The 19,436-nt window shown below is 31.4% G+C and overlaps 3 protein-coding genes and 1 long non-coding RNA gene across 4 annotated transcripts; 2 read left to right on the plus strand and 2 right to left on the minus strand.

Annotated features, from left to right (window-relative positions):
* The first annotated feature begins 418 nt into the window (after window positions 1-418).
* Window positions 419-2,377, plus strand: LOC127239930 (E3 ubiquitin-protein ligase RSL1-like). Its single transcript, XM_051258316.1, has 3 exons — window positions 419-821; window positions 944-1,299; window positions 2,247-2,377. The coding sequence occupies exons 1-3, from the start codon at window positions 426-428 to the stop codon at window positions 2,317-2,319; spliced, it is 825 nt and encodes a 274-aa protein (XP_051114273.1). The 5' UTR covers window positions 419-425; the 3' UTR covers window positions 2,320-2,377.
* A 1,359-nt stretch (window positions 2,378-3,736) lies between these two features.
* LOC127239876 (putative pectinesterase/pectinesterase inhibitor 45) lies at window positions 3,737-6,164 on the minus strand. The gene is made up of 3 exons (XM_051258231.1): window positions 5,254-6,164; window positions 4,996-5,156; window positions 3,737-4,579 (listed from the first exon to the last, which is right to left on the minus strand). The coding sequence occupies exons 1-3, from the start codon at window positions 6,162-6,164 to the stop codon at window positions 3,897-3,899; spliced, it is 1,755 nt and encodes a 584-aa protein (XP_051114188.1). The 3' UTR covers window positions 3,737-3,896.
* Window positions 6,165-8,165: 2,001 nt separating this feature from the next.
* On the minus strand, window positions 8,166-12,648 carry LOC127239806 (pectinesterase/pectinesterase inhibitor PPE8B-like). Its single transcript, XM_051258134.1, has 3 exons — window positions 12,121-12,648; window positions 11,022-11,606; window positions 8,166-9,068 (listed from the first exon to the last, which is right to left on the minus strand). Exons 1-3 carry the CDS (start codon window positions 12,413-12,415, stop codon window positions 8,377-8,379), a joined length of 1,572 nt encoding a protein of 523 aa, XP_051114091.1. The 5' UTR covers window positions 12,416-12,648; the 3' UTR covers window positions 8,166-8,376.
* Window positions 11,536-12,409, plus strand: LOC127239808 (uncharacterized). Its single transcript, XR_007836238.1, has 2 exons — window positions 11,536-11,673; window positions 11,756-12,409. It is a non-coding gene; the product is annotated as an uncharacterized LOC127239808 (long non-coding RNA).
* Window positions 12,649-19,436: the final 6,788 nt, after the last annotated feature.

Raw genomic sequence — 19,436 nt, forward strand, 5'->3', positions numbered from 1 at the left:
TTATGAGAATCCTCAACTAATTATTTAAACTCGTAATCTCACATTTTGACATTCAAAGGTTACTTTTAGTGTAATTTGTCTGTCTGGTCTAATTTGCAGGATACTAAATTCGGTCGGTGTTTACCCAATGCGCATTTTCGGATAGCAGCGATTCTCCTGTAAAAAAAAAATAGAAATCAAAGAATTTCATCTAAAAATTTAATCGAAGCATAACATAACGAAGTTGAATATGTGAAAGTACGAAATTACCCTCGAAAATTGACCCCAATTTGCACTTCTTTGATTAATCTTTTCTTTTTTTTTTTTTGGGATGATTTTCAAATTTTGATTTACTATTATGGATAAAATGTATTTCAAATTTCCAATATGGATTAGTCTAAGCGTTTTTCCAATAAACTAATTTCAAACCTACAAACACAGCAGCAATGGCAAACGAGGGATCCGAACGTTGGGAACTGCCGGTGTACATCGCCGCCGACTGGAGCGCGGCACGGCGTATGCCGATCCATAGGGTTTCAACCGTCTCAGGGCCACCAATCGACAGATTAAACTTCGTGCAAGCGCGCCGCGAGAAGGTTAGGGTTTCCTACGACGGCGAATCTTCAAAATCAAACATGTTTACCTGCGAGATCTGCGCGGAGGAGATGCCAGTAAGCAGTTTATTTCGAATTCAAGGTTGCAATCACTCTTACTGCACCAATTGCATCGGCAGTTACGTGGTTATCAAATTGGATTCGAACGTAACCGCCATCAGCTGTCCTGAAATCGGCTGCGCCGGTGTTTTGAAGCCTCACCATTGTCAATCGATTCTGCCAAAGCAAGTTTTGGAGCCAGATTCGTGGTTACCAAACTGGATCAGAACGTAACCGCGATTAGCTGTCCTGTTAGCGCCTGCAACGGCGTTTTGGAGCCTCTCAATTGCAGATCTGTTCTTACGCAGAAGGTGTTCGACAGATGGTGCGATGCTCTGTGCGAGGCTCTGATTCCGTCGCCGGAGAAGTTCTACTGTCCGTTCAAGGACTGCTCGGCTCTGTTGATGAACGACGCGGATCGTAACGGTGAGATTGTGGTTGAATCTGAATGTCCTGTTTGTAACAAGCTGTTCTGCGCGCAGTGTAAGGTTCCATGGCATTCGGAGATGACATGCGAGGCGTTCAGGAGGTGGAAGTCTGCCTCAGGTGAGAGTAACAATGCGGATGTTATGGTGACGAACCTTGCGGAGCGGGAGAAATGGATGAGGTGCTCCAATTGCGAATTCTTCGTCGAGAAATCGGAAGGTTGTTCGCACGTGAAATGCAGGTTTGTGCTCTGTTTTGGATTTTGGGTATTTGATTTCATGTTCATCGATGATTTGATATTAAAATAACATAATATTTATATATATATAGCAGAGTCAAATATTTAAAAATTAATAATTTAATTTTAAATTATTACTCTGTCCCTTGGATTAGTATAATTTTATTTCTTTTAAAAAAAATTACAAATTAAATTATAATAAAAAATAGAATATAGAGATAAATTATATGAGATGGATAAAGTAATTAAATATTTATTCATTGTTTATGTATTATTAAAATTTAATTTTATATTAAAAACTATATGCATTTTTACGTGGTACCAAACAATTATTAAATTTTGATTTGGAATTTGAATTTAAATAATAAAAAAATTTAATTTGAATAATTGTATAATATGATATAAATAAATATGAATATGAATGTAAAATTAATATTAAGAGATATTTTTTGAATTTTTTTTTTAAATAGTAAAAATTTGATAAATCACTTTAATTTAAGATTTGTTCTTTTCTAACTTCAAATTCATACCAATACAATTCAAATTTATACCATATTTTTGAATAAAAATATACTCCCTCCGTCCTATATACAGTGTCTGCTACACTGTAGACACGGTATTAATTAGTAGATAATTAAGAATGTATTAGTGAAAATAATTATTATATAATATAAATAATTATAAATTAAGATTAAGATAAGTAATCAGTTTAATTAAAATTAAAAAAAAAATAAATTAAAAAGTTTAAAATTTTCTAAAAAGGAAAGTGGACATGGTACGGGGAACGGAGAGATTATTATATTTTTATGAAATATCATATTAAAATAGTATATAAACAAAATTTCAAACCTATATTTGATTTGAAATTACAATAAAAGAAATATTTATATTTTAGTCTGATAATTTGTTTTTACATTTTAGATTTATGTTGTACATATGAATTAAATTAGGTGCGGACATAATTTCTGCTACGACTGCGGATCTTCATTAGTGAATAGTTACTGTTCAAAATGCCGTGGATGAGTTCGTCCTGAGAGATGGGAATGCTATTTTGCAAGCTTTATTATAGCAAGTACATATAGTCCTTTCTTATTACTAATAATATTTTATTTTTCTCGTTTTATGGTGCTTTTGGTATTATGTTACCAATTCTTTTTTAAACGAATATTAAATCCATTCACTCTTTTGAATTATCTGCTTTTTTTTTTTTTAATTTTATAAGTGGATAATATATATTATTTCATACAATATATAGATTTTTAAATATTAGTACTATATTAGATTGTTCTAAAAAAAATAAAAATATCCATAGTAATAATATAAAAGTAACGATATTTGTGTAATCTATTGTAAGTAGTAAGGTTATTTTTATGTACAATTATTAAATTAGAAAATGATAATCTTAATTTTGAATGAATAAAAATATAAAATGACAATATTTCAATAGGACCAGAATGCTGACATGGAATTTTTAATAAACAATTATTATATTTATTTGTAAAACTAATTTATTTTACTTATTCAATATTTAAGATTATTTATTTATTTATATTATATAAAATTTTACAATTTACAAAATTATATTTATATTGTGTATATATTTTTTTATTAAAATTAATCTTAAAATATAATTAAAAATAAATTATTTTCAACTCAATTTTTAATTAAAAAATTCAACTGCTAATTGGGAGATATTAGAAATTTTCTACTATTTCTAAAATATTTTCTTTGAAAAATATATAATTAAATATTTACTTTTTATTTTTAATATTATAGTAAAAATTAATTTTGTATTTAAAATATTAATTAATATTTATTTATATTACATAAATTAATTATTTCAATTTTAAATTATCTATTTATAATTTTATTATTTTTATTTTAATTATATGGTACTTTTTAAACAAAATTTTACTAAATTTAATGTTCTATTTTTACTTTCTTTTTCTTTTCTTTTTTTTAATTTTTTTTTTTTATATATTCGTTATGCTCAAATATTTTGATCACCAATCTTACTAAAATGCAGATAATAATTACTCTCCCTCCAACATAATTTATCCGTTCTATATAACATGTTCTTTTTATTTTTGAAAATATAATTATGCACTTTAAACATATTTTAAATTTTAAATTTTATCATTTTCTTAATTTTAATTAACCTATTTACTTATTTTAATTTTAATCTATAATTATTTTTATTAATACACTTCTTAATTATCTACTAATTATGATTTACCTAAATTCTCGTATCTACGGTAATAAGCCAAAATATCTGGAATGGAGGGAGTATTAATTTTTATTTTTATAATAAAATAATAAAAAAAATAATAGAATTGTTTGCTAAAATAAAATAAAATAAAATAAAAAAACAATATTTTTATAACAGGCCAAAAATAAAAATTAATATATTAGCATTGAGAGGAAGTATTTTAAAGTTTGATGTAAGATTGAAAAACACAAACACAATAGAATCCACTCTCTTTCATATATATCATTTTCTTGATGAACTTTTTTCACATCACCACAACTTGCAATTTTCACAAGCCCAAATTGATGATGATCCTCCATTATTGATCACACAAAACCTTCAAAGCTTTCCATCAATGGAACATCCCAAACTTGACAGGAACATCACCATTCTTGATCCAACTCTCCCCTTGCAAAAATGCCCCAACTGTAAACTTCAAAACCTCGTCTTTTCCAACATCAAACTTGTACTGTTCCGACTTCGCCCTCCCGGCCGTCTTCGATCCGGCGCCCTCATTCTTGTACTCGACGAACGTCGCATTGTTCGGGCCCTCGATCCATCCCTCCGCCTCGATAACGTCGCCGATCTCGGATTCCATCACGACGGTTCGGGCGTAGGGTTGCATCGGCCGGCCGAGGTAGCTCTTGAACTTGTCCTTCGCGGGCTCGAGTTCTTTGTCGGCGAGGATCTTGCAATTTTGGAGCACGAATCCGGTGGTCTCGTGCCGGTCGGTCCTACCTTGGGCCGTCACGGTGTTTGGTTGGCTCTCGATGCCTTTTCGGACGTAGATCACGCAGTTTTGGAAGACGGCCGCCGCATCGCCTTGGATGATGTCGATGGAGCCGGTGATGTAACAACTTCGGTAGAATTGGCGCCGGGATTGGGCTAGGAGGGGCGATTGGTAGCCCTCCATTCGGCAGTTGACGAATATAGCACGATCAGCTTGGACACGTAGCGCCACCGCTTGATGCTTGTCGGGGCCGGCAGTGTTGCGGAATCCGATGGATTGGGCCATGAAGCCGTCGCCGAAGACGACTACAAGCAAATCGAAGTTTTAGAACTACTACTAACTTTTGAAAATATACCATAGTTCTTACTTAGGGATAGCAATGGTCCGGGTAGACTCGAGACATGACCCATATCCGAATCATTTACATGGGGTTGGTCCAATTATGTAGGTGTCGGGTCTGAGTCCGAATTCGAATATAATTTTAAGTTAAATTTTAAAAATTGTAAAAGATCTTTTTGTGTTTGTTGGATTCATCATATCTTGCTGGGTATTGTTCGGGTCGGGTCCGAGTACAATCGGGTCTAATTCGGATCTCGGGTCCAACTAGACTGACACATACCCGACCCATTGCCATCTCTATTCATATTGAGCTCTGACTCAAACAGTTGGACTCGCTTACTATTCTTATATTTGTCTTATAAATAGGAAATCATCTTCTCACCGAATGTCGCGGTTTGAAGAGCGGTCACTCCATCGGCGAAGCTCTTGCTTCCGGTGACGATGCTTTTTTGCGATCCGTCACCGTACATTGTCACATTCGTCATGGCCTTGGATACATTTACGCTCTCGTCATACACACCTTCTTTCACGTAGATAACGTAGCTATAAAATATTAAAAGAAAACAAACAAAAAGCTTAAACTTTTAGATAAGACGATCATCTAATCAGATAACGAATAAAAAGCTCGTCGTAGCATTACCGTCCTTTATAAGTCTTCGGCATTGCCTTCAAAGCCTCGTTGATCGTCGAGAAATTACCGCTCCCATCTTTAGCGACGGTAACATTTGGCGTGAATTTCGTTGAATCCGACTTTAGCAACCGCGCTTCCGGATGCATCCATGATGGCAATCCGGAATCATCCGCCGCCAAAAGCTTTCTCGACGAGCTCAACTTTGACAACAACGACGATGATTGCGAAACGATCGCCAACGCGTTGCTACCGTGCTCCTTCGCGGTCTTCAGGTACTTCTCCATCGCCTTCTTCGCCTCGCCGTCGGGGAAACCGTCGACGCATGTTTGTTGGTACGACAACGCGGCGCTCAACCGGGAGTCGAGATCCGGCTTCACGGAGGAAAATTTCCCAACGCCTTCAGATTCGACAGCGGCAATCGCGTCGCTGATCTCGTCCCGCGCGTCGCGAAGTAGCGCCATGCAATCCTCGTACGCCGCCTCCTTTAGGCCGCCGTTTCCGTCGAGCTTGAGGCTCGACGACTTCTCTGTCGCCGTCTTGACGCCGTCGGCGGCGACGGAGAGCGCGGCCTTGAGGATGTCGTGAGCCAGGTTGTCGCCGGAGCTCTTGACGACGGCTTTTTCGAGGCCACCTTCACATGTCTTGGCGTAGTCGGTGGCGGCGCAGGCGGTCTTGACGGCTTTGGTCTCCGCCGCGACGGATTTCGTGCCGGTTTCTGGCGGCGACTTCTTGCCGTCGTCGCTGGAGTGGTCCTCGCCGGCGGCCTGACTGTTTTTGTACATTACGACGCCGACGGCGGCGCCGGCGAGGAGGAGGACGATGAATGTGGCGGTTAAGGCGATCATTAGCCGGCGACGGATCTTCTGCTTGCGCTGCTGCTCCCGGCGCTGCGAAATTAGGTCGAAATCTTGGAACGCCATTGTTAGGGATATGAAATTTTGAAATTATTATTATATATATATGTTTTAGTTTTGAATTGGGGTTTTGATGATCTGTTTGTGTTTGTATATATATATATATATATATATATTTTTTTTTTTTTTAAAAAAAGAAATTATTTGTGTCTACCTTTGGCCAGAACGAGAAGCCAAAGGCAGATAATGAAGGGAGTGGACTTTGTATGAATATAATGAGTGAATGATTTGATAATTGATGGTAAAGTGAGGAGGTGAAAGGTGTGGAGAAATTTTAGGGTTTGGATTTATTAATGGATGGTTAGTAACAAAATAAAATTTGTGTCCCTCAAATATATATATATATTTATTTATTTATTTAATTATAAAATAAATATAATTACTAAAATATAATATGTCTATATACATGTGAGGTGGTGGTAGTGTTGATTATGGATGATAAGTATTGTGTTGATTTTGATTAATTAGTATATTAGTATTTTATTATTATTTTTTTTTGAATAGTTGGAATTAAAACAATGTATGTTGTTGTGCTTATTACTATAATGTATTATCAATTGTGTATACTATAATGCATTTATACTATCTTAATGTTTTTTGAGGTCATTAAGATGATGTTTGATTATTATCATGCACGCCAAGTTCATACCATATATCAAGAACACGACCGCAGAACATAACCATGAAGAGGGACATGAACACGAACAGTAATATGATTGTGTTCAAAATATGGATAGAAATACAGCCGTGAACAATGTCATTAACATAAGCAAAAAAATGATTGTGTTGATAATACAGACAAGAACCCGACCGTGTGCAGAACATAGCCGTAAACAAAGCATTGACACGGCCATGTTTAGTGCAGAATAATCAACACGACTGTATTGGTTGTCTGGGGCGCCCAATCACCTTTATGGCCGTGTTCAAGCCAACACGGCCGTATGAAAAAAAAAAAAAAAAAGTCAATAATAGAATCAAAATTAATAATTGTAATATTGAATGAGATCAAAAATAATTTTATACTATCTTTAAAATATATTTTCGTTGTCTCATAAAAGTGTATTCACTCCTTTTGTATATAAAACATAGCATCTAATATTTATTTATATTATATTAAATACTTTCATTTTTATTTAAAATTTTACTATTTTAAAAAGGCAAAACAACATAAATTTTATACTATCTCCCTCGTTCTTCTTTTTCATTATTCTTCTTCTTCCATTCATTTTTTTTTTAATTTTAAATCCGCTAAACACAACATAAATTTTATCAAATTTATCACACAATTAATTGACCGGACATGGAGATGGAGATGAGAATACGTAAGTTATTATTCACTGTCGATTTCTTCTTCTATTTTACCAAACCAAAAAATACTTCTTCTTCTGTTTTTACCAAACCCAAAAATCTAAAAATTCAATTTGACATAAATCAATCTAAGAAGAAAGAAAGAACTTTGCTGGTAGTTGCAACCGTATACGAAAGAATTAGGGAGAAAAAATAAAGAAAGAAAATTGAGGAAAAAGAGATAGAAAAAGAAAAAAAAATGGAAATGAAGAAGAAAAAAAAAAATTGGAGGAAAATGAAAAAAAAAAAGAAAGAAACGGGTGGAACTGCTATGGCGCTGAAAAAGAATTAGAGAAAGAAGAGAAAAAATTGAGGAAAAGGAAGAATAGAAAGAAGCATGTGGAACTTATATGGCCTGAAAAAGAATTAGAGAAAAAGAAGAAAAAAATTGAGAAAAAAGATGTGTGAAGAAGAATTTGGGGAAGAGAAAAAGATGGAAGAAAAGAGTTGCGAAGAAAGAACAGAAGAGAGAGAAACTACAGGGCCATAACGGTTTGATAAAGGCGATTGTGCAATATTTTACAAAAGGTTTTGTAGAGTTTTAGAACCGGAGGGTTTTCAAGAGATTTGATAAATCACAGGAGGAAGTTTTGCTGTTTTACCTTTTAAAAACTTACATGAAAGAGATGTCATATTTTATATATATATATATAATCAAACTAAACAAAATCTTATTTCTATTAGAAAATTAAAATTAAAATAGGAAACATAAATCAATTAACTACCAGAAGTTACTATCCAAAATCAAAAAAACAAACACATTAAGTGGAAATTTTCCAACTACACACGCACATACATATATATAAAAATTATATATAAATAAATTAATGTATCACAATCGGGCCTGCCAAGCCCGAAATTTTTACCGGGCTCAAACCGCCAGGCCCGCCGTATACCTAACTCCGGTTGACGGCAGCCACGTGTTTCCGATAATGAACTGGCTCACCGTGAAGCTATTCGCCTCGCCGGAGCTATTAAGCACGCGGTACCCCGGCCACTTCACCCGGGCCCCGACGCCCGAGCCCGGCCCATAGTTCATATACTCGCCGTAAAACAGGGTGTCGAGCGCAAAGTTGCCGTTCCACTCGAGCCACCCCTCCGGCCGGACGGCGTCGCCAATGTACGACTGCATGATCACCGTTCGGGAGTACTTTTTCCACGGCCGGCCGAGGTAGGTCGCCGTGGAGTTGACGGGGACATCGGGCTCGGCCGTGATGTTGCAAAATTGGATTGAGAAGCCCGTGTTCTCGACGGGCTCTTTCCGGCCCTGTGCTGTGATGGTGTTTTTCTGGTTCGGAAGGCCTTTCCGGGCCCGGATGTCGCAGTTTTGGAAGACGACGGTGCCATCGCCGAAGATGAAGTCGACGGTGCCGGCGATGCGGCATTCGCGGTAGAATTGACGTTGGGAATGCGCATAGAGGGTGTCCTGGAAACCGGTGATGGCGCATCGGTAGACGACAGAGAGATCGGAGTCCGACCGGAAGGCGACCGCCTGGTGCTTCTCCGGGCCCGAAGTGTTCTCGAAGGTTATGTCTCGGGCTATGAATCCCTGACCTTTAACAGCTGCATTTGATTCCCAAACAAATCATCACTGTTAAATATATTATCAATAATTATTTTAAAAAAATATAATATAAAATATATTTTTATCTCACAAAATATCACATTTAAACATTATTTCCGAACCTCACCTTCAAATTCAAACATAAAATATAAAATAAAATTAGTAAAAATAAAATACGTATAATTAGGATACAAATAGCCATGGTGACAGTGAAGATGCAATGTATTATACAAAGTGTAGTTTCCTTAAAATAATTCAAAACATTACTTCTAAACTACATTTTAGATACAAATTATTACATTTATTTATTTAATATTTTGCATTTATAAATTAAAACCTTTTTTTTTTAGATCGACTAAATCCTATACCAAGTGTAATTCTAATTCTATATTTAAAGAAGTTCTAAAAACAAGCTCAAATAATTTTTCAATAAAATTCTAAATTCCTGTCACAAAATCCTAATAGCATATCCATTTCTAAGACAATAAAAATAAAAATCCTTTCAATGAAAGTCAAGAGCTCGAGCTCATTCGTAAGCATAGATCCATCGGTCTCTTTGTCCTAAATAATTAAAAAGAACGATATTTTTGTAATAAACAAGAAGCCCAGCCCACATGGTTAGATGCAAGACAAGGCATATAGAGTGAGCATTGCATTGACTTATAAAAAGACACACTAAAACAGTCGAAACCAACACACATAAATAAATGATCAAGACGCCATGATCAGACAGACATTTCTCACACTTAAATGATGAACACGCCATTATCAGACAGACATTTCTCATGTGCTATACTGCAACTGTAAGTCCACTTACAATAATGTCCCACGCCAATATATATATATATATATATATAGTAATAATCAATTCTCTATACCCTCCCTCCCTTTGGCCCCCACCCCAGTCTTATTTATTTATTCTTTTAAATAGGAATCTACAGACCGAATCTAATATCTTGCAAATTAGGTCCGACAAGAAAGTTACACTAGGCAACCATGTGTGCACCTGAGGCGTCGAAGGTTTGAACCCATGACCTCACGGTCACAAATCCAATTCCTACACCATCAGATCATCCCTCGCGGGACTCAACCCAATCTTATCTTTTCTTTACCAAGATTCGATTTATTTATGATCCAATTCAAAGGTCCCCAACTCCAACCTACACCAATTAATTCCCCACACATATATATCTCCATAATAAATAAGACCAAAGAATCACATCTATTCACTAATTGCAACGGCAGTTACGGTGCTGATTGTCAGTACACGAAATATAAGTCGACAATATAAGATGTCTTTTAGTATACTTCTTCCGTCCACAAACTAATATCCTATTTTTCTATTTGGAACGTCTAACAATTATTGTCATAAATACAAATTTTATTTGTTATCCTTCATTCATTTACTACTTTTAAATCTTATCAGGGTAAAATTTATCGATTCATAACAAAATAAAAAAAAAATAATTACCTAAAAAACCGTGCAAAGATATTTTAGAATAATAAGAATTGAATGGAGAAATCAGTAATATAAATACCACAAATGAATTGACAATACATGACAATAGTCCACATAACACATACTATAAATAATCTCACCAGACAAAGTATATAACAGAACATACAATACACCGTAACAACTTACACGTCAAATGTTGTATTAATTCAAGTTATGTATTATTAGTTTATATTTCATATATTGATTACTATCGACTCGTCCGCTAACAATAGACACATTTTTTTCATTCATGACATTCACAAATAATAAATACGTTTCCTCATTAGATAATTATGGACACCACAATATTTGATAAAATATCCTATCTATGTTCAAACAGCAAACATATGTTTCTTTATCAGGATTACCGCAGATCTTCACATGGATTGTCTAGTGTAAAATCTAAAGAGACCATAATTAAAAATTTGCAAGAGGGCGTGTAGCTAATGCTTACCAAATGTAGCTGATCGATATGTCGTCCAGCCATCGACAAAATTACGATTACCAGAAATAACCGTAGCATCCACTCCGTCCCCGATCATCATTATATTCCATTTCTTCTTACTAATCTCCACATATTCCTTATAAACCCCTCTTTTGATGTAAATAACGTATCGTCTGCTGCTATACTCAGGAGCTGCAAGAACAGCATCTTTTATAGTCGAGAAATTCCCCGATCCATCCAAGGCGACAACGGCATCAGCCATGGCGCCATTCGCCGCCTGCAAGAGCTTCCTGTCCCCTGATTTCACCCATTCAGGGAACTCATGATCACCTGCACCAAGTTTCCGGCCGCCTGAGCGCCCCCTGCCACCGCCGGCAGGGGGACCTTTCGCCGGATTGTTTCCGGAATTAGGCCTAATGTTGGAAAGGATTTGGTAGACTAATGTTGTGACCTGTTCCAGGCTGCCGGAAATTAGGCCTTCTACGAAGCTGTGTGTTCCATCGAAACCTTCTTTGCAAGTGTCCTGATTTATCAGTGCTCCGCTCAGCCATGTTTTCATGTCGGCACCAACATTTCCTGTGCTATTATCTCTACCTACAGTCAGTCATCCATCGCAATCAACATCAACTTGCTAATCCATGGCTGTTTCCGATTAACTAAGGTAAAAAGGAAGTAATCATTGCAATTCCATAGCTATTTTCAATGAACTGTGTTGAAAATTAACTAAAAACGAGTTTCGACAGGGGAAATTTGAAGAGGTTTGAATCGACCGCAATCGACATCAAACTTGCTATTCTGTAGCTATTTCCGATGAACTAAGCTAAAAAAAGGAACTAATCATTGCAATTCCATAGCTATTTCTAATGAACTGTGTCGAAAATGAAGTAAAACGAATTTCAACAGGGGAAATTTGAACAGCAGTTTACGGATAATTGATTGAATCGACTGGTTCAAATTCAACTACTGTTTTTCCCCAAATATCTCTTCACTGAAAAGGACCAAGCACGGATTAAAGGCCTAAATCCGCGTGCACAGTGTTTTTGTGTTATTGCGGAAATTTTAAGCTAAAGCAAAAGGGGAAAAAATTAGGGCAAAAAAGGAACCATACCCTTGGGATTCTGCGAGACGGAGAGAGTCCAGCTCAACTGGTCGATCGAAAGGTCCATCAAATCGAGGCAATCGGAAACGGCATTACTCAGGCGGAAATCACCGAAAACGCCGGCGTATTGAGACACCATGGAGATGACGTCTCGCATTATGCCAATCGTCATTCTGACCGAATCTACAAATTCCGACGCCGGAACCTTCAAGCTCAACGTCGTATCGCCGGAATCGTACCGCCGAGCACTGGCACCACACAGAAAAGCTGCTAAAAGTAGAAATTTCAACAAAGCGGACGCCATGGCAGCAAAATACCTCAAAAAATTAGGTATCCGAAGTGGAAATCGAAGAATCTCAGTGCATGCACGAAATTGAGGGCGGCGAATATGGAAATTGCATGGAGATGGAATTCATTAAATTGGAAACGTGGTGGAGATCGGGGAGCAATGGAGGAGGAGTGAGAGGTGGGCGGCAGGTGGGAGAGAGTATTTATGGAGGAAAGAAGGAAGAAATGTCTTCCTTCTGCATGGACTACTGCAAATCTCACTGCATATATATATATATATATGTATGTATGTGTGTATATATTCCGAATTTCGAAAAATGGTAAGGCCGCGTTTGGATGCATGAATATGAAAAAGCCTATTTTTTTTTTGGTAGGGTTTTGGTTGTGCGTGCCAGCGGGTGATGCAGTTTACGAGTATGTATAGTTGAATTAAGAATTAATATTTTTAGAAATGAATAAATAAGTAAATTTAGCTCTATTTTTTATATAATTTTTTTATCATTCATTCCAAAATATTTTTTTAAATAATACTTTTTGGATTTGCATTTGCCTTTTGCGTTACTTAACATTAAAAATATTTTTATATTTGTATAAACTTTTTTTTGTCTAAATGTCTTTCTATTAGTACTATACATTAATGGAAGTATTTTTATAATTTTTTAATTTAAGCTATATTTTGATATAATAATTAATATTCAAATATTAACACACAAAAATTAAATAGAATCATTAGAGCCGAACAAAGGCAGTATCAAAGCATAACATATAATTTTTATAAAAAATATTATGTAAAAATATTTATTTATTATTTTTAATTTTTTTTTAAAAAAAGAAATATTAAAAATGATATTGAAAATTATACTATTTTTAATATGATACTGTTGACCTAAATAATCTATTAAATCTATTTAATTTTTTATTAAACCAATTTATCCACACATAATAGTTAGACAAGCAACGGCCAACTATGAAGGCATTACAAATAGATAGTACTCCTACATTATTTGTATTATTAATAAAATATAAATACAATATATGAAATAATAGCCTACATAAATAATAGTTAATATATTGCATATTACAATTACTTAACATAATATATATTTATATAATACATTCTAGAAATATAAACAGAGCATATATATATCTTACTTCATTGTCTATTTACTATGAATACAAGAATTTATTTAAAATATAATTAATACGTAATTAAAAATATATTAGTAAAAATTATTATTGTATAATAAAAATAATTATAGATTAATTTAATATAATTAAATAGTTTAATTAAGATTTAGAAAATTTATAGATTGTAAACTTTAAACGTGATTAAAATGTATAATTATATTTTTCAAAAAAGTAAAAAATTATGTGGTACGGACCAAAATAAAAAATTGTGAATAATTATGTATGAATGTGAAATTGAGTATATTATATTCTTTTTTATTGGTAACGTAAAAATCCGCAGCTGCTATTCGAAAATACGTAGTCAGTAAACTCCCGGTCGAACCTAATAGCCTGCAATATACTCCCTTCATCATGCAAATCTGTGCTTTTTTGACCGGATACGGAAATTAATAAAAATGAGTAATAATTATTATTTTTTACTTTTATAGTAACAAAAGTATAAAAATATAATAATTATTTACTTAAAAGGAAAAAAAAAAAATTTTATGACAATAAAAAAAAAAAAAAAAAAAAAACATAAATTTGTTATTTAAAAATATATATTGTGCGTCCATTATGCAACGAGTCCCCTTTAAAATCATAAACATACTTTTAAAATATATCTTGAATGAATATATATATATATATATAAAGATTGAATATTATACTATAATATAATACTCCCTCCGTCACATATAATATGGGTGTATTACTGTAGACACGACAATTTAGGTAAAATATAATTAGTAAGTAATTAAGAAGTGTATTAGAAAAAATAATTATTATTTAGTAAAAATAATTATAGATTAAGACTAAGATAAGTAAATAGTTTAATTAAAATTAAAAAAGTTATAAAATTTAAAATGCGATTAAAATATATAATTATATTTCTAAAAATAGAAAGGATAAATTATGTGGGACAGAAGAAAATAAAAAATAAGAACAAATTATGTGGGACGACGACAATAAATATATATGTATGGATGCATTGAGTGGATAGAGCATTGAATGGCAGCATTTAATTTTGTATTGTGACAGTAAACAGTTAGCAGCTGCATGCCCACTTCATATATCTCCATATCTATTTATTTTGGATTTTTTGGTGTCTTTATTTCCTTTGTGTTGGATATATTTTGGACTTTTTGGTGTCTATATTTTCTGTGTTGTATATATATTAGGTATAGCAAACCGTATTGACAATATAAAAAATAATTAGTGTATTTATTTTAAACAAAATATTTATTTATTTTTAAAAAAGGATTTCTTTTTTTTGTCTCAAAATTGCACGAGATTTAAAAAATATTGATATTATATTGATAGTGGGTAAAAAGTACGAGTAAAAAATCTTTTTGCCCTTGTGAGTGTATTAGTGTAAAAAACAGTGACAATTGTATAATAATAATAATAATAAAGTAAAAGTAATTTTACAGTGATACATATATTTATTATTTTTATATTATTTATATAATTTCTTATACATCACCTAAAAAGTATATATACATATTCTAACACAAAACAGACACCCATTTTAAATAAAATTGGTAATTCCTTTTGTGAATAAGTAATATATATATATATTATATTGTATTACTATGTATATATATTATATTTTTATAATATTTATGAAATATTGTATTATTAAACATACAAAAATGAACATGTTTTATATATACATTGTTTTTATATATTTTAAATAAATGATAATTATACATAACATTTTATTAAAAAAACAAGTATTCAATATAATGTTATTTGCAAAATTAATAGCTTGAATAGTAAAAATATACCTTTTAGTTGTCATTCAGATTTACACTCATGTATTTTGTATAGGTTGTCATAAAAACAATTAAAATAAAATAAAATTCTTAATTTTTTATAAAATAAGTTTTCGGTTTTTTTTTTTTAAAAAACAATTATTATCTAGTTTTAGCAAAACAATATCTGTCTAGGTTTCAATTATTTTATACGAAACTCCTGTAATTTTATATAATATAGATTATTTTTCTTGTAAAATTATACTTCCTCCGTCCCACATGTGTCTGTTACACTGTAGACACAGTATTTTAGAATGAGTATAATTAGTCGATAATTAAGAATGCATTAGTAAAAATAATTATCCTATAATATAAATAATTATAAATTAAGATTAAGAAAACTAATTAATTTAATTAAAATTTTTAAAAATAAATTTAAAAATTTAAAATGAGATTAAAGTGTGTAATTATTTTCCAAAAAAAGAAAGTGACATGGTACGTGGGACGGACAGAAACGGCATCGTGGACATGATATGTGGGATGAATGGAGTATTTAAATTGTTGTTTAAATAAAAATCTAAAAAAATCACCAATAGTATCGGGACCTTCTATAGTACTAAAAGACAATTCAAATTATAGGAGTATAAAATAATAATAATAATAATAATAATAATAATAATAATAATAATAATGGATGTTTTATACCTTAATAGAAAAATAAAGAAACCTTTTATATTACTAAAAGACAATTTCAATTTATATAAAATAACAATAATAATTGAAAATTTATACCTTAATACTCCTTCCGTCCCATATATCATGTTCATGTTTCCGTTTTTGTTTTTGTCCGTCCCACATACTATGTCACTTTCCTTTTTTGGAAAATGATTACACACTTTAATCTCATTTTAAACTTTTTAATTTTTTTTAAATTTTAATTAAACTAATTAGTTATCTTAATCTTAATTCATAATTATTTATATTATAGGATAATTATTTTCACTAATACATTCTTAATTATCTACTAATTACACTCCTCCTACAATACTGTATTTACGGTGTAGCAGATACGGTATGTGGAAAGAAAGTAGTAATATAAAGAAAGAAAGCAAAAATAAAAAGATAATTTTGTGCCTAATAAATAAATATTAAAATATCAGTTAAATCCCCACTACTTAAAATAATTTGCTGACAATATAATTTTTATTCATTGATAGTGAAAATGTCCTAAAATTGTATACATTTATTTGATCATGCACCCATTACTTAGATGGAATTATTTATTAATCAAAGATCAAATAGTAATAATTATTATTATTACATTTATTATTATTATTTAAAAAAAAAAAAAAAAAACCATACACTCACATGTACATAAAAATGCATCTATGTGATCAATAAAATGTTCGATTTAGCTTTTGTTGGGCATTTTTGTCTCGATCGGGCATGGCTGAGGGCTAATGATTGATAATAATTTCAAGGTAAAATTACAAATTAATTAATATAAATAGATTTATACTTCCTCCATCCACAAACTAATATTTTATTTTTTTATTTGGGACGTTCAATAACTATTGTTTTTTTTTTTAAAACATAAATTTTACTTTTTTACTCTTCATTTATTTATCACTTTTAATATTTATTTATCATAAAGGATAAATTTGTTCATTCATACTAAAAAGAATTACCTAAAAAAATCGTGCAAATATATTTTAGGATAATTATAAATGGGTATTCTGTGTATCGTATTTTAAATAATGGAACATGTTAGAGAGTGTTGAATATAGAAATCAGACGACCAATTAATTTCCACACATCAAATATATATATATATAGTTTAACATTACATGCTAATAATTTATAATCACTCTGTCCTTTTGAAAACAAGTTTTTTAAAATTTTGTAGTAAATTAAAAAATAATATTAATATTTTATTGATTAGTGAAAGTGTGTAAGAAATTTTGACATTTTTGCCCTTTAAATTTATGAGAAAAATAATTGTATGTATAATGATATATTTGTAATTTTTAAATATATATTAATGACATTTTGATATTAATGTATAATTATGTTTACTAAAAAAAATGAATAATTTTGAGTAGAACAAATAAAAATAATAAAAAAAAAATATTTTGAATTATGACAGATGGAGTATTGTTTAATATGTATGAACATATGATCTCACAGTTACTAATTCAATGACGTCACCGATACTATTTGATAGACATGAAATCATGTGAGATTTACGACGGTGATCACGTTGCATGCAGGCAGGGTTGTCTTATTCGGAATTATCAATATAATAATGTAATGCGACACGTCAGCTCGGGTCACGAATATTTTCCTTTTACTACTTACTGCATCGGAAAAGCAAAGTAATAAAAAAATAAATAAAAAAATAGAAAAGTGGAAAAAGCGCGTTTTCAATTAGACGTCGTCGTCATTTCTTTTGCTTTCCACAAAGTTACAGTAGCGTGCAGTTCCTTCATCACCGCTCCACATATGTCGCCACATTGATACATATTTTGTGAGTGTTTTTTTTTTTTTTTTCGAAATACATCATTCAAATAGTAAAAAATTAAAATTTAGGTGTAAAAAACACTTTTTAATATTTTGTCCGTCCATATAATTATACTAGTTTTTTTTTTAATTAATGTCCGTTAAATTTGTAGATAAATAATTTTTATTTTAATTAACAAAACAAATTTATCACTATTAATTTTTTATTATTTTTAAAAGAAATTTTATATAATACATTTATTTTATTTTTAAAATAAACTATTTTTTTAATTCCTATATCACCCATTTATTATTTTAAAACTTTAAATTGGATCCGGTTTGAAAATAGTCTTGTAAGTAAAACATTTCTTTAAAATGGTCATCCGGTGCCGGACTCGCCACACTGGTCCGTCGTTGCTGATGTGGCATCTACGTGGCGATGACATGTCAGCTGCATAAGCGCCACGTCAGCAACGGCAGACCAGTATGACGAGTCCGGCACCGAATGACCATTTTGACAAAAAATTTTACTTACGAAACTATTTTCAGACCAGATCTACTTAAAATCCTAAAATGATAAATGAGTCAAATATGAAATTAAAAAAACAATTTACATTTTATTTTTTTATATTAAAATATTTTTTCCTTTTTCATATCCGAGGAAAATAACATTATTAGCTCTGCAAGAGAGTATTATAAAGGATTTGTTTGATTGTAATTTTAAATTAATTTGAAATGAAATATTAAATTTTTAAATTTAATTTAAATAATATTTTGATTCAATAAATAAAATTGTACAAAATTCACACAGTTTTACGAGATTACCCTAAATCTCTCGTACTTGTAAAATGTGTTAAGCTCCCTAATAAATTCATAAATTTTACGTCTAACCTCCTGGACAGTTCTTATTTAATAGTATTTGATTTACAGGTGATAAAACTGCAAATGAATTCCAAAATTTCTATTCTAAACTCCAAAAATTTATAAATATACTCCTTTCTTTATATATTTAATACCAATAAACAATAAAAAAAATTAGACATAGAGGAAAGCAACTATTTATAAATATATTTATTATTCTTGATGCTGAATATAAGAAGAATTGATATATTTGTAATTTTTTAGAAATAAAAATTTTAAAATTTATTCGTAGTTTCAACGTTGCAGGTCAAATGCCTTTAAATACGAACGGCCGGAGGGTTAGACGCCGAATTTATAAAAATATAAAAAAATTTAACGTACTTTCAGAAGTATGAAGAATTTGACATAATTTTGTAAAATTTGTGCAATTTTTCCGATTCAATATATTGTGAGTGAAAATAATACTCCCCTCCGGTTCTAATATTTATATTTACTTTTTGCATGCGAATAAAATAATATTAGTATTTTAATTGTAGATAGATATAATAATGTAAAGATCAACTTATCTTTACTTTTAGATATAAATGTATAATAAAGTTAGAATAAGTATAAAAAGAAATGTAAATTTTTAAATTTGACGAACCAAAATAGAAATATATTTTTATTAAAAATTCTACAAAATAAATAATTGTATATATTCTTTGAAAAAAAAAAAAAACAACTCATATTTTGTGGTGACCATAACAGAATTTTTTT

The sequence above is a fragment of the Andrographis paniculata genome, unplaced genomic scaffold (assembly GCF_009805555.1).
Source record: "Andrographis paniculata isolate CXL003 unplaced genomic scaffold, ASM980555v1 Contig78END, whole genome shotgun sequence".
NCBI lineage: Eukaryota > Viridiplantae > Streptophyta > Magnoliopsida > Lamiales > Acanthaceae > Andrographis > Andrographis paniculata.

Bases quoted from the DNA above. Each gene is read 5' to 3' on its own strand.
- LOC127239930 (XM_051258316.1), top strand. From the start codon at position 426: ATGGCAAACGAGGGATCCGAACGTTGGGAACTGCCGGTGTACATCGCC. The intron at 822-943 runs GTTTTGGAGCCA...CTTACGCAGAAG, and splicing joins AATCGATTCTGCCAAAGCAA to GTGTTCGACAGATGGTGCGA. The intron at 1,300-2,246 runs GTTTGTGCTCTG...GAATTAAATTAG, and splicing joins TGTTCGCACGTGAAATGCAG to GTGCGGACATAATTTCTGCT.
- LOC127239876 (XM_051258231.1), bottom strand. From the start codon at position 6,164: ATGGCGTTCCAAGATTTCGACCTAATTTCGCAGCGCCGGGAGCAGCAG. The intron at 5,157-5,253 runs GTAATGCTACGA...AATATTTTATAG, and splicing joins CCGAAGACTTATAAAGGACG to CTACGTTATCTACGTGAAAG. The intron at 4,580-4,995 runs GTGAGAAGATGA...ATTTGCTTGTAG, and splicing joins TCTTCAAACCGCGACATTCG to TCGTCTTCGGCGACGGCTTC.
- LOC127239806 (XM_051258134.1), bottom strand. From the start codon at position 12,415: ATGGCGTCCGCTTTGTTGAAATTTCTACTTTTAGCAGCTTTTCTGTGT. The intron at 11,607-12,120 runs GTATGGTTCCTT...GACTGACTGTAG, and splicing joins CGTCTCGCAGAATCCCAAGG to GTAGAGATAATAGCACAGGA. The intron at 9,069-11,021 runs GTAAGCATTAGC...AATCAAATGCAG, and splicing joins ATATCGATCAGCTACATTTG to CTGTTAAAGGTCAGGGATTC.